General features: G+C 44.4%; 1 protein-coding gene across 1 annotated transcript; it reads left to right on the forward strand.

Moving 5' to 3' along the window:
* The first annotated feature begins 1,317 nt into the window (after positions 1-1,317).
* On the forward strand, positions 1,318-13,460 carry LOC128264225 (uncharacterized). The gene is given in 9 exon segments (XM_052999605.1): positions 1,318-1,431; positions 2,381-3,568; positions 3,750-4,053; positions 4,127-5,063; positions 5,130-5,329; positions 5,331-5,437; positions 5,560-5,813; positions 5,881-6,033; positions 8,475-13,460. Coding segments are annotated over 8 exon segments (6,267 nt in total). The 5' UTR covers positions 1,318-1,431; positions 2,381-2,711; the 3' UTR covers positions 11,930-13,460.
* The last annotated feature ends 2,069 nt before the right edge of the window (positions 13,461-15,529 follow it).

Genomic DNA, 15,529 nt, shown 5'->3' on the forward strand with positions numbered 1-15,529 from the left:
CCAATCCTCTCACTGTTTCCTTCTTTGTTGCACTTGCATCTGCGAACGGCGAATTATTGCCGTTTAGATGCCTATTGCTAAACAAAGACAAATGCGTTACCGATGGTCGCTGTGGGTGAGTGGGAAATAGAAACTGTGAGGGGGCGGTAGTCCCTCTCTTTCTCACTAAAGTAGCTGTTGAGTGTGTATGTGACATTGCTTGTTGCTATTACAGTTATTGTTTTTGATGCGCGTGTGCCAAGCCAATTGAGAAATGCTGCGATGCAGCTGCACTCCTCCCTCTCCCCGCTTTGTTTTATCGTTTTCGGAGGCTTAATCCCAAGGCCCCCCCACTATAACAATGTTGTTTCAGGAATTTTGAGGGATCCAAAATATGCGCCCCTCTTTATAAATTCCATTCTGGTATTTCGCAATTATTACAAACAATTAATTGAATCATTACGCCTTTACAACACGACTTCGTGCCTTATCATTTCCCAATTCCAATTCGGAATACTATGTGCTATGTGCAAATTTGTACATAGCTATATAGCTTGGTAATTACCTCATTTCTATCTATATGTGGCGAAACGCTCGTTTAATCAGTTGCCACCACACTTGGACAAGTTTGGCGAACTGCATGTATTCAGCGAGTCGTCATTTGATAGGGATCGTTCACCCGATGTCCTTTGAACATTTTAAATCATTTTCGAATGGGTGTTGTCGGCTAAATTAGTACATTATAAATTAGCACATTATAAATTGGATAAATTTAGTTAGATCATGAATTGGTATATTTTCAGAAATTCAACTCATTGACTTGCTATTAAAATGTTATGATCAAATGTATCATAACGTCTCAACATCATTAAAATTTCAATAAAAACCTTAAACAAAAAAATATTAATGAAGATTATTATTAAATCGTAACATCAGATCCCGAATTCGATTGTTTTATAAGCCCAAAAGTGCTGCACAGGGCAAACCCTTTTTGAAAAACCCATTTTCAAAAACACTACAATTTTTTAAAGTGAATGAACTATATATTCCATCAAGATATAAAGCACTTTAAATAACTACATATGTATGTATTTAAATAATTATGTAAATGTTATTTTCAATATTATCCATATGTTTGTCCAAAGTTTTTGTGTGCGGTCAAAGGGGTTAATAAATTTTCCATTTCTGGACAACTGTTGCTTGGTTGTCGTTTCCTATTCTCGTCAGTTCCTTATGTTTTGCCAATAAGAAAGAGGAGAAAGAGATCTTGGATTGGCTTAAACGGTTATTTCCAATAAATATGGGAAACAGCGGGTAGAGAACCGTATTGCTTGGTTCTTTGTGTTTGCATATTGCGTTTTGCTGGCGAATCGGAGGAATAAGGGACAGAAAATTGAAACTAGAAGCTAAAAGCTAAAGCAAATGGCCTGATGATTTCTTCGTGACTTTGAGGTTTGTTGTTGTGGTTTGAAGCTTGTTTTGCTTTTTGTGTGTGCGCTTAAAAAACAACGAACATTAAATTTGTAAGCATATTTGGTTGTTGTTTTATTGCATTTATTTTGCGCCCCATGGAATTGACAAGGAAGAAGGGGGTACACAAAGCAACCGAAAAAGTAAATTTATAATAAAAACAAAAACAAAGCGCAAAGCAGAAAATACACGTAATGCGCTAATAAATTGGTAACAAGAGAGCGAAAAGTGGATGGGGATAGGGGTGTGAGTGGGTGGTGTGGTGGGTGGGGGTGGCTCTGTCTAAAGATTAAAGCAGTTTGATTGAGACAAAGGGAAAACGGAACGAAATGGAATGACCAAATGGGACCATGAAATGTGCGCTTTAGGGTGGACGTTGGTTAATTGTTAATTCTTTGTTTAAAAAAAAACAAAACAGAAAGTTGATTCGTAATAGCTGCCAGAAGGGAAATATATGTAGTTTATCACTCATATGTAGTGCTGACGTTTTTAATAAATATATTTTAATTCATTGCCTGTATAAGTAATTATTTTCTGAATTTGATTTCCATAAGTAGATTGAAAACAGAACGGTTTAATTTTCATTTACACTTCGGAAAAAATGGAAAGCAAATAATCGGGATCATATGCAATATTTTTTTAAATGAGATATGGAACAAGTTTGCGCACGTTACAAATGTGTAATAATAATATGCATAAACCAACAAAAAGTCCAGCTTATTATCATAAGATCTTTAAAGTTTAAACTACAAGTTCAGAGTGCATATAACACAAATGGCAGTCAAGGTTTTTGAGGTGTAGACACATTTTATTTAGTGTGTTTCAAAACTGCCCCCTTTTTGGGTTCACCCCAAAAATAGCGAAAGAGGACGACGCGTATGTGTGATATTGTACAATTTGTTTATTTATTGCTTTTGCTTTCTATTTACAGTTGACAACAAGAGAGCCAACGACAGAGGGATAGAGATAGGGAGAGCCAAAGAGCAGGAAGAGACAACAACAGATCAGACACAGTGTCTCCAGGAGAGGCGACAAAAGAGAAAGACACACGCGAGAGAGCAACAAGCGAGAACTGCCAACCGCCACCCACTGCCACCCACCTCCCGCCACCCACAGCCAACTACCACGCACAGCCGCCCGCTGCCGACTACTGCCCTCCAGTGTGGAGGCACTGCATCATTGGCACCAGCTGTGGTAGCAGCTAGAAGAGGAGCGATTCCGGCGGCCAGTAGTTACCACCGGCTAATCCCAGCATCCGCATCATGTCCGCGGACTCGCCACGCCGCCATCCCTCCGGCGTGGTCGGTTCCGGCATTGGATCGGTCTCCGGACCCGGATCCGGCTCTGGCGGCAGCAGCAGCAAATCGGGCGGCACCTCCGTTCCAGCCATTGTGCCACCGCAAACAGTGTCGGATCGCTCGATCCTCGACTCGGCCATCGGTTTCATAAACGATGTGACCCTGGCCAATCAGCCGGTACAGGATCCCAAGGACACCATCACCTGGGCCCGTTTCGAAACGGGTGCGGATGTGAGCGATCCGCGTTTCGGCGACGACTGGGAACTGGAGGGTAATGCAGCTCCGCCCCTGCTCCTAATACTCGGCTATGGTCTGGGCGTCCAGGTGTGGGCCATCCCAGCCAATGGCGAGGCTGTGGAGGTGCTATCCTGGCGCCACGGCGTCGTCACTGCCCTCCGGGTGCTGCCCACGCCGGCCACGGCTGCCGCTCTGGACGAGAACGGGCGGGCGGATGAGCCGGTCGATGCCTTTGCCGAGAAACGTCCGTTGGTGGCGCTCGTCGATGGAGGCAGTGCAGCGGCCAGTGGTTTACTGGCAGGTGGCTCGGGATTGGGTGGCGGCGGAGGAGTCACAACAGTTGGCGGCTCGGGGGGAGGAGTTGGCGGTATCGGCGTATCGGCCGCTGCCCAATTCAGTGGCGTAAACTTTATGTCCCTCAAAACGGGCGTCCAGGTCAAGACGATTAAATTCAAGAACGCCGTGCTGGATATTCAGGCCAATCGGTCGGCGGTGGTCATCACGTTCCACGAGCGGATCGCCGTCTTCGATGCCAGGACGCTGGAGGATCGTCTCACCATCACCACCTGCTATCCCAGTCCGGGGTGAGTAAATTTAGTTCTTGGGACTCGAATTATTGTATTCTTGCCCTTATTTATTTGTATTAATTTTAAAATCAAAATAAATGAACGATGTAGATGAAATAATCGATTAAATTTGTATTTGCGCAGAACCTATTTAATGTAAATGTGAACGAATTCAAAATTAATTGATCTTTCTTTGCAGGATTAACCCCAATCCCATTGCGCTGGGACCACGCTGGCTGGCGTATGCGGAGCACAAGCTACTGCACTCCAAGCGCAGCGGCGGCGGATGCGATGGCGAGGGCGTTCCCAGTTACACGGCCACTGTGCTCAATGCGGCCAAATCTCTGGGCAAGGGACTGCGCGAACTGGGCGAGCAGGTGGCGGCCGGATTGACGGGCACCACCGCCGGCAGCGGTGCCAGCTCTAAGAGCAGCAGCTTCGACTCGGCCAGTGGCGGTCAGGATGCCAAGCAGTCGGGTGTGGTCACCATCATCGATGTGAAGGTGGGTTGTAGAAGAAATCTGCCATTGCTACGCCATTTGAATCACACCTGAACCGAACTGTTTTAAATTGCAGCATCCGGTGAAGGACTACAGTCCCACGACAGGCACCCCGTTGAGCTCCATGGGCGGCTCACAGGGCGGTGGCGATCCGATCGTGGCTCACTTCGTCGCCCACAGCGAGGCTCTGGTGGCCATGGAGTTCGACAGCTCCGGCATGCTGCTCCTTACCGCCGATCGGCGCGGACACGACTTTCACGTGTTCCGGGTGCAGCCGCATCCGGTGGGTCCCAGCTTGGCCGCCGTACACCACCTGTACGTTCTGCATCGGGGCGATACAAGCGCCAAAGTGCAGCATATCGCCTTCTCGCTGGACTCGCGCTGGGCTGCCGTGTCCACGCTGCGCGGCACCACCCATGTCTTCCCCATCACGCCCTACGGTGGCGCCATGGGCGTTCGCACGCACACCTCGTTGCACGTGGTCAACAAGCTGTCGCGCTTCCACCGGAGCGCCGGTTTGGGAGCAGACGGGCGCTCCAGTTCGCCGATCTCGCACTCGGAGAGCACGACGTTCGTGCAGTCGCTGCAGCCGTATCACAATCCCACATTGCCGCCGTATCCGCGGCCGTCGGTGGTGCAGCCGCTGGCCCAGCTGCGCCAGCCCTTTACCCTCGGATCGCCGCCAGGATCGGCGGGTCTGGGCGTGGGTGGTGGGGTGTCCGGAGGCGGCGGAGGCATGGGCACTGGTGTGAGTTCCGGCGGTCATGGAGGCGTCGGCGTGGGCAGCAGCAGCCAACGGCAGCGACAGCGCCTCTCCTCGCTGTCGGACGACAGTGGCAAGCCGCTGAGCGTCTGCTCCATCTTCGCCAAGTCGCGCTCCTGGCTGCTGGAGCCACCGATGGCGACACGAGAGCAGCCGCACCGCGTCCAGCGCAAGGCGGTGGACTCGCTCTTCGTGATGGCCGGCCACGGGGCGCTTATTCAGTATGACCTGGACACGAAGCTAGCCTCACGTGAGTTGCCCGCCTTTTCGGTTTTCTATCAGCTTACCTTATTTGGCAATCACCGATCAATTGCAGATGTTGCCAAAGAGAAGATTTGTGATGACACGCCCATCGAGCTGGAGGTGGAGGCCCGCGCCCAGTGGAATCTGGGTCGGCGCAGGGATGGATCCCAAGAAATCATACCACCGCTGTCGCTGGACAACTGGCTGATCAAGGATCGCCATGCCAGCCTGCTGCTGGACAGCGCCCATCATTTCGACGAGCCAGACGAGCGGGGCCGAGAGTTGGCTGGCCCAGGTGGAGATCATCACGCATGCAGGTCCCCATCGCCGGCTGTGGATGGGTCCGCAGTTCGTCTTCAAGAACTACAATACGCCCAGCGGGTGAGGAATGATCTATAGTTCATTTGTGTATTGCCGAGTTACTGCATTCCATTTAATTTTGTAGTAGCCAATTGATGACTTTTAATTTAGCCAAACTCACTTGTATGTTTTATTTTGTCCAGTTCCAATCTGAACCACGTCGATGCGGAGGCTGTGGAGATAGGCGTTACCAAGACGACCACCACCGCGTTGCCCTCGACGGCAGCTGCCTCCTCGGCCTTGGGAGTGGGTTCGGTGGGAGGCAAGGATCGCTCCAGTCCGCTAAACATGCCTCTAAGTGCGGCCACTTCGGTGGGTGGAGGTGGCATCGGTAGCTCTGCAGTGACGGGACGCAGCGGTGCCGGAGTACCGGTTCTAATCGAATCGGGATCTTACAGTGAGTAGAGGATCATCCTGGCCCAATTGCATCCAGAACTAACGTGTATTTTCCTTGGACCTAATAGGCAGCATTGAGCAGAGTCCCAAGTTGATGGATCGCTTCCGACATGGTCACTTGGACTCGGATTATGGGCATGGCGACACACGTCTGAAGGAGGATTTGGCGGACGCCATGCGTGAATCACCATCCACGGCAGCGGCGCGACGAGAGACTACGGGTGAGTGTCTAGCAAATCCCTTACCGTTCTGGATAGATGTATACATAAATATCGCATGTTGTGCAAGACTAGCCGATGATTTTGGCAAGGGTTTTTTGCTTGTGTGGTCGTTTTGTTACGGCCACACACAGTGAATAAATCCCTGGAATCAAAGGCATCCTCATTGATCGTTAGCTGGTTCTTGATGTCTTCACAAATCTGTTTATTAATTGTCTACGATCTATACAAACGTATTTTATGTTCTCCTTTACTTTTCAATCTTTAATTTTTGTTTACTTTTTGTTTTGTTTTAAAAACACATATTTATCTCTAAGTATATATTTTTAAATTTTTTAATTTCGAACGCTTTCAAAATGAAAATGTTTAATTCAAAATATTTTTGGTGGTCAAACAAAAACAAAAAAAAATGTTTTTTAATCTTGGTTATAAAACACCACGAAATTGGCATTGGTTGTTGGTTGATGAACTTTGATGATATGATGCTGATGATGATGATGTTACAGCCATCCCTCCTACCTCTCACCTTTGCATGATCCTTGAACTCTACTTTCTCATTTCACAAAGCTTTCTCCTCATTCTTCATCCATTTACATTTTCCTCTTTCTCTCTGTGTGTTTGTGTGAACGTGTGTATTGGAGTGTTTTTGTGGTGTAAGTGTTTGGGTTTTTTTTTAAACTTACGTTGTTGGAATTTTATTTTTCTAGTCGGAACCAAAGTCATTTATACAAATTAACAATGAATTTATTTGGTGTTTTTGTCTAGCCGTAATTGACATACAACTAAATTAACCTATTTCTATTTTAATGTCAACTAAATTTAAGCTAACCACATTTTTGTCACAGCAGTGTCCCTATTCAAATAAAAGACACAAAACCCCAACCATATATACAAATCTACTTTTAACATTTGTTTGCCCCATTGGTCGCTCTAAATCCTGACGTGCACTAAATTCTTTGGAATTTGGTCGGACAGATCGGGTAGAATGTATGGAAATATACGTATCCCCGATCATGTCAGATTTCCCATAAAAAATTTGGTACTCCAAATATCGATTTGATGGCTTTTTTCTCCACTAAGAAAGATATCGATTCTTTTTCAATAACCCTCTTACTTTTTTATTAGACTCTTACATTTTAACACTCTTGATAACACATTTATTTATAATTTTAAGATTTCTTAAATACTTTTCACCAGTTTTATGCTTTTGAAGACTGTTTTTAATTCTTTTTTCTTATGTTTTGCCATTTATCTTATTCGAATAAATTTAATTTAACAGTGTTTATGTTTTATTATCCGCTTTTACTTTTTACCACTTCAATACACATATTTATTAGCAATATTGGTATTCGTTTAAATTTCTTGTATACATTTTAGCATTTATTTATACTTGTTGCCCCTTTTTAACACGTCTGTTCACGTTTCACACTTTTCACCAACACGTCCTGTTCAATTTTGCTCTGCTCACCCCGTTTTGTATGTTTTTAACCTTTAATCTTACGTCTTTCACCACATGGTTGCACTTTTCACCACAGTGTTGCACCTTTCACCCCTCTGCTTCGCCGCTGCCTCTTCTTCTTCTGCTTCATTCCTTTTATGGGTGCCCCCTTTTTGTCCCTTGTCTCTCGTGATTTATTTAATACACTTTTAAATTTATTCGTTTGCTAAAAATGACGGAAGGAAAATTCTAAATCATTGCACGTGCGAGTGAGAAAGCCATAGAGTGATTGGGGGCGAGTGAGATGGAGGGAGGGAGAAAGCAAGAGGGAAAGAGAGAGAAAGAACGGTTGAGAGGAAAGAGCACATTAATCTACATGAATCTTTTAATAAAAAGCCAAAGCCATTAAAATTTCGAAAACGCAATTCAAAATTCACTATAATATCCAGTTTCTTTATTATTTCCCCAAAATCAATGTCACGCTATTTTCTTAACTTTAATTTTTAATTCTTTTCGTTTTCACACTAAAACAAAATAAAAAAAAAAACAGAAAAAACATGACAGATTAAAAAGCTTATATTCGTTTTCCATTTTTTGAGTTGCCCAAACAAATGTATATGATAAACTTACAAAATTTTAATTTCTGTTTCACGTTCGATTTTCCTTTTTTTGTTTTGAGTGTTTTCCGCTTCCTTTTCGATCGATCAACTGCTCGAAAAATAAAAGACTTCAGATGCGCTACTGCCAATAAAAAAACCAAGCTTAGCTAAAGTATTAAAAAACTATAAATAGAAAAAAACAACAGAAGCTTAAATGTATTTTCAAATTAAACATTTTCAAAACTTCGAATCAAGATCCAAATCAAAATTCGCCTTTGGCTTTTTGTTTTTTGTTTCCTGTACGAACCAAAATGCGCTTTTCTCATAATTTGTTTTCTCTTCTATTTCTCTTTTTCTCCGCTCTGTGTTCTGTGTCCTGTGCCCCACCGTTGTTGCCCCGTCTCCAGCAGCTCCAGATCAGGCTGCTCCGCCATGTGGCGATCACCTGGCCTCCTCGGTCCCGGCCTCCGCGGATCAACTCTTGGCCGCCGGCGGAGGAAGTCTGTCCTCGAATTGTGATAATGCCTGCTATTACGATGCCCTTGCCGAGCACGAGACTCTCAATGACCTGGACGAGGTTGAGGAGCATCAGCACCAGCCGGAGACGACGGAGACGCATTTGCATTCGATGGATTCCATTTCCGCCCTGGCCTCCGTCTTGCCCAACATTTGCAGCTATTCCCGCGTGGAGAAAATGGTGAATCCCTTAGGCACGGTCACGGATCTGAATGCAGGCATCTCCGGTGAATTGCAGACGGATATGCTGGATGAGGTGGTGGGCCAACTGGCCGCCGAGGAGTCGGTGATCCATGAGAATTGCGATGAAGCCCTATTCCGGCCAGTGGTTGCCATCTTCTGCAGTGATCCGGTCGAAAGGCAAAAACTCCTCCAGAAGGATCGCAAGGCGGAGGAGGCCACGCCATCGGAGCTGGACCAGGCCAATTGCCAACCGCCAGTGGTGCTGGTCAATAAATTGATTGTACCAGTGATTGCCAAGGAGGTGGATGAGGTGCTTGTCCAGAAGGAGAAGCAAAAATCCCAGAAGCAATCGCACAAGGCGCAACAGCAGCAGCAGCAACAGCAGAAAACCCTGCGATCCCTGGCAGCCGCCGAGGATGCTGCGCAAGCACAGAAATTCGCGGAACTTTCGCATCTCAACAAGCCGAAGGGTAACATCAACAACAGTAAAACTGCCAGCCAGAAAAGTGGAAGTGGCACCTCTGAGGATGAGGGCACCACAACCGCTATCGCGAAATCAGCGAAGAAGGCCAAGAGTAACAAGCAAAAGACCAGCGGAAAAGTCAGCGAAAGGAAGCCAGAATCAAAGAACCCGGAACAGGACAAGATTGTGGCGGAGGAGGAGATGAACGTCCAGGAGGAGGACTCGGATCCGGAATCGGATCATGCCGATAGCTTGCTGGCCAACAAGAGCAGCATTGCTGCTGTCATGGTGAGCAGTGCCAGTGCCCAGGGATTAAGTTTGCATGTGGAGACAAGTGCACCGGATGCGGAGGACGAAGACGAGGATGAGGAGGTAGAGGAAGAGCAGGAGCATGAAACTGATAAAGAACCCCCGCAGATTGCCAAAAAGAAGCAACAACCAGGAGGAGCAGTAGCAACCATGACAATCGACAAGGAAAAGGAGAAAGCCAAGGAGAAAGAGCTAAAGCTTAAAGAAAAAGAAAGGGAAGCCAAACTAAAGGAAAAAGAAAAAGAAGAAAGGCTTAAGCTCAAGGAAAGAGAAGAAAAGATTAAGGAAAAAGAACGAGAAGAAAAGCTGAAGGAAGAAAAGATCAAGGAAAAGGAAAGGGAAGAAAAGCTAAAGGAGAAGCAGAGAGAAGAAAAGATCAAGGAAGAAAAAATTAAGGAGAAGGAAAGAGAAGAAAAGATCAAGGAAAAGGAGCGAGAAGAAAAGATCAAGGAAAAGGAGCGAGAAGAAAAGCTAAAGGAGAAGCGAAAGGAAGAGAAGCTCATGGAAGAAAAGATCAAGGAGAAGGAGAGAGAAGAAAAGCTCAAAGAAAGGCAAAGAGAAGAAAAGATTAAAGAGAAAGAAAGAGAGGAAAAGGTCAAAAAAGAGCGAGAAGAAAGGATAAAGAAGGATCGAGAAGAGAAACTCAAGGAGAAGGAAAGAGCTGAAAGGATCAAGGAGAAGGAAGAAAAACTTAAGGAGAAGGAAAGAGAAGAAAAGCTTGAGGAGGAAAGGATCAAAGAGAAGGAGCGTGAAGAAAAAATCAAGGAGAGGGAGGAGCAGCTTAAAAAAAAGGCAAAGGAGGAGAAGCTTAAGGAAAAAGAGAGAGAAGAAAAGCTCAAAGAGCAAGAAAGGCTGGATAAGCTCAAGGAGAAGGAACAAGAGGAGAAGCTGAAGGCAAAAGAATTGGAAGAAAAACTTAAAGAAAGGGAAAGGGAAGAACGGCTTAAGGAGAAAGAAAAATCTGAAAAAGAGGCGAAACTGAAGGAAAAAGAGGAGCAAAAGGAAAAAGAGAACAAACTCAGGGAGCGCAAAGAAAAAGAAAAGGTCAAGGAAAAGGAAAAGCCTCTTGAAACCGAAAAACCCCTCATCCCGGCCAATGTGACCAGTCCCTGGAGGCGAGTCATCGAAGAGACTCCACCAAAACTGCCCGCGGCTCAGGATTATCCCAGCCTGGGCAAGAAACCCATTAAAATGAGTCCCGAGAAGAAGCGAGATGAGAAACTGCTGCCAGGACTCACCACTCCTCCAAAAGAGGTCAAGGACAACTTCGAGGACTTCCTCTGCGGTTTGAAGCCACTGGACGCCTTGCCACCGCTTCCTGCTCTCGAACCCCTGGAGGTCAAGGGCGACTCCAAAAAGGATCCGGTCAGTCTAATTAATTTTGAAAGCCCGCTGCAGGAGAATGCAGCGATCCCACGCAAGATTTCCCCACCACCCAGGGGATTTACCGAACAGAATCTGATTCTGGCCCTGTGCGGTTCGCTGCACTATGAAAACGAGCAGAACGAACGGATGCAGGAATCTGAACCAGAGGCCCAGGCCGAGATGGAAACCACACCAGAACCACCCGTATACATTAGCCTGGATGCACTGGCCCTGCAGAAATCCACCTCCACCTCGAACAACTCTTCCGGATCCGAGGAGATCGTCATTATGGAGGAACCTGTAAAGAAATTGAGCAAGAAGCACAAGCGGTTGAAGCATCTCCAGCTGCAGCAGCAGCAGCTGGAAAGAGATCGGGAACCGGACGATGAGGAGCTGCGTCCGCTGATCAGCATTAGCATGTGTGATTCCCAGCTGGATGTGCAGGATCCAGCTGGTGCTGGTGCTGCTGCTGCTGCCATGGCGATGCCCGATGATGACGACGATGGAGTTAGGGAGGAGCTGCATCCGAAGGAGCCAGAGCAATCACTGCCCGAGGATCTGCTGCACTTTGGCAGCAGTGGCGTGGCCCCGACCATCGCTACCACCACAGACAGCGACGGACCCCTGCCGGCCACCACATCCGATGACAATCTGGTCTACGGCTCCTCAACACACACCACCCAGGCCGCACCGCACAAGCTAAAGACCAAGAAGCTGGAGCACAAGATCAATCTGATAGCCGCCATCGAGGCGGCCACCTCCTCGTCCACATCCTCGGCGGAGGAGAGCAGCGTGGAGACCACTATTCATCCGGATCCTACGGGCCTGGGCCTCGGCATTGGCTTGCCATCCCATTCCGCAGGCGGGGCAGCTGGTGCTGCTGGCAGCATGGCCATGGGTGCTGCCACCTCCTCTGGCACGTCCCAAGCCACCGCCACCGGAGGCGTAACCTCTGTGGGATTGGGCGTGGGCGTGGCCAGCCCGCCGAGTGCCACAAAGAAGAAGACGAAGCGACGCAAGAGATAAGAATTAGCGATTTGTTTGCTGTGCGTCTTTAGCCTGGTGGTGCTGTGGCATCTGTACGCCGCCAATCGACAAGATGGAGCACCCACTGCCCATGCGCTCCAACAGCATCCTCCTTCGCCTCCTTCAGATCATGCATTACCATCGGAAGAGCCAGGACAACCTGATCATGATCATGGTCATGATCATGATCAGCCAAACCGGCCAGGCCAGCACGATCCCATCTTGAAGCAGGAGGAAGTTGGTGAGCAGCCGGTGGGCAGAACCAGAGACAAGTAGTAGGGGACATCCCACAGGACAGCAGCAAACACCCAGCATTTAAAAGCTATAAATACAAGAACGACAAGCAACCACGACAGATAATGACTCTAGATTCTTAACTATTAGCTGTGTGCGAGAAAAGTATATCATTTCAGTAACCACAAAACAAAAACCCAAGAAAAAAAAAACAAAACACAAAACTCTACAAAAAAAATTGTGATTTATCGAAAAGAAAAACAAAAAAAGTTAGTTATAATTCATAATTTAAAACGAAAAAAAAAAAATAAGAAAACGACTGTAGCTGTTCGTTTAGACAAAAAACATACATAAAAACAAACGAGGAAAAGCGACAAAAAATATTTAATTACTAACCGATTTTAAGTGCAAAGTTATATTGTTAGCTATACACTTCTAGAAATTATAAATACAACCAGATATATTTATATAAACCACACAAAAATTATATATATAAATATATAGGAAAGAAAAAGGCCTAAACGTAAACACTGATCAAGTATCAAAAATAATTAATGCTCTCAAATTGTATATAAAAAGGCCCCCGAAAATCCGCTTAGTGTGGAAATCGAAATTTGTAAAGTTGATATCCTGCCCCTTAGCTTACACACACACACACACACACATGCAGCTATAGCTTGCAGGGCACACAGTTGGAGTTAATGGTTAATTAAAAATGCAACCCCTAGAAGTATCAATTTAAATCCATAGAATGATTTTCCCACGAAATTGTACACTTTCTCTGCTGCCCAAAATCCAACTGCGTGTGACTTTTGCAAGCAACTAATATCTATAAAACATATTGATTAGAATGCTAATTGTCCAATGTCACAATTGTTTTGAACTTGTTTTAGGCTCTGCTTTCGTTAAGTTTTTTCCATACTCAGTTAAGTTTCATCTAGTTTCTCCCACACTCGAAGTCTTTTTTTTATTTTATATATTGTTTCTTTACCATACTCGATGTTTGTTAATTTATTAAATTTATTAGAAAATGGTCTCTTGTGTATGTTTTTAATTTGTTTTTTTTTTTTTATTTCCATTATTTTCTTTAAAAGATTGTAAAAAGAAAGGAAATCAATTATTTTCTGTACATATATGTCGTATACAAATTATTTCTAACTCGCAGTATTTATGATTTACGTTTGAGAGATGGATAGTTGGATGAAAAAAGGAGGCAAGGAAATCGCTAAACACTAAAATTTAATTTAATTAAATGATGTATAATTAAATAAATGCAATTTTAGTTAAAACAACAAAAGCGGCTGTAAGGTGTTCTTACTGGGTTTGGGAATCTAGTTTTGCAGGCTTAATACCTTAAAAATCATGAAATAAACATAAACATTGTTTTCAAAATATAAATGTGGTATGTTCATTTGAATGGTTTTGTGATATTTTAAGTCCTAAAACCATTATTTTGAACTAGGTTTAAAAAAATATATTTTTTTGTATCCCGTTTATTACGACTATGCTTGTTTATTTAATATAAAAAGGATTTCCTATTAAATTAATATAAATAATATTCAACATAAAATACAATTTTAAATAGACTTTTCAAGCGTTTAATAATAATAATAATATGTATTATAAATAAAATATTTTGAATTAACTATTAATTGAGTTAAAAAAACTTAGGATATTATAAATTATTGAGTTATTCCAGGAATACCGTACAAATTTTTTTATCGAAAAAAAAATGATATGAAATATAAATATATTGAATTTTAAAATATTCCAAACTTAAACATAAAATAATGTAAAATATGTTTCTTATTTAGGCAACTATTTTACCACGGATCAGCTGGATGGCATGGCCCACCACAACAACAATAACATCAACAACAACATAATCCCAACCAAAGGCAACTTAAATCCCAACACGATGCTGACCAACAAGGGCCAGAAACCAGAGGTCACGGATGCCGCAGATTATCCCATTCGGCATTCATTCGGTGAACACGGTGAACTCTCCACGGTGGTGAACATCGAGGTCTTCGACGATCAGCTGAGCCTGAGCAGCATCAGCACCAACAGTCGCCTCTCGCTAGAGGGGCCACCGTCGCAGTCGTCGCCGCCACTCAGCCTGACCAACGGCCTGATGGACACCAATCTGATGCACTTTAGCGAGAGTGCGACCGCCACTGGAGCAGTGCCCCAGCGAGGTGGTAGCTCATCGCGTTTCGAGGTGGACGTTGATCTAAATGGCGAGGATGAGGATGAGGATGAGGCTGAGGATGATGAGGAGGAGGATGCTGATCTGGATCGGGAACGGGATCGGGAGGATCACCAGCTGGGACGGCGGAATTTGTGAGAGTTAATGCAGAGGGCGGGCCTGTTGGGCGGTCAGCTCCAGTTGCGACGCATCTGCGCCCAGCTCTTCAGTCCGCGTGCTGCTGGCGAGGATCCCTAGACATAGCTTTTGGTGCTTGCCCTGCCCCTTCTCTGTATCTGTATCTGTAACTCCAGCTCCAGCTCCATCGCCATCTGCATCTGCATCGGCATCGGCATTGGTATTCGTATCTGTATCTGTGTCTCTGACGAGCTATTGTAGTTTAATTTTGCTTGTTTTGTTTAGTCCAAAAGTAGTCGATAGTCGATATCCGGAAGCCTATTTTCTTAATTGTTTGATGTTTGAAAAAAACACACAAAGCCCCCCCGAAAACTAAAAAATGTGAAATGCCAATGCAATAAAAAGAGAAAACAAAATCTTGCGGAAAGATATATAAGCATAAGAAATAGATCAGATCAGACCTCAGCTGAATGCCGTGATATTTAAAATAAAATTTAACAAACACAAAATAAAAAAAAAAAAAGAAAAGAAGAGCGTAGAACGAACGAGAGGCGAAATACAATACAATATTAAATATACATAAACATATATCTAGAAATCGACAGGCGCATAAGAGCAACCACAATGAACCACAAAATATGAAATATGTAATAGCATAATTACTCCTTCTATTTACCCTAGACCTAGACTAAAGAAAAAACAAAAAAACTTCTTTAAGCCCTTATTTGAAAAAGATGTTAACCTTCTTTCGATTCGCTTATTTTTCCAACATTTTTTTTCCTTAATTAAGTAGGAATTTAGTTTTGTATACTTTTCTATGTAAACCAATGAAGTCCAGTTCAACAACCCACTGTGCGTTTTATGACTATTGAATGGGGAGTACAAACAAAAAACATATATATATTTAAAAATTATTATTATTATACAGACATCCTCTTCCATAGTTGTGAAATGCACTTTTACCTGTAAAGATAAACCGATTCCAACTCTTGATTCTGCCATCAGCATTCAAACTTTTGTTAATTCGTCGAGTCTGCTAC

Source organism: Drosophila gunungcola, unplaced genomic scaffold, assembly GCF_025200985.1.
Source record: "Drosophila gunungcola strain Sukarami unplaced genomic scaffold, Dgunungcola_SK_2 000060F, whole genome shotgun sequence".
NCBI classification, from domain to species: Eukaryota; Metazoa; Arthropoda; class Insecta; order Diptera; family Drosophilidae; genus Drosophila; species Drosophila gunungcola.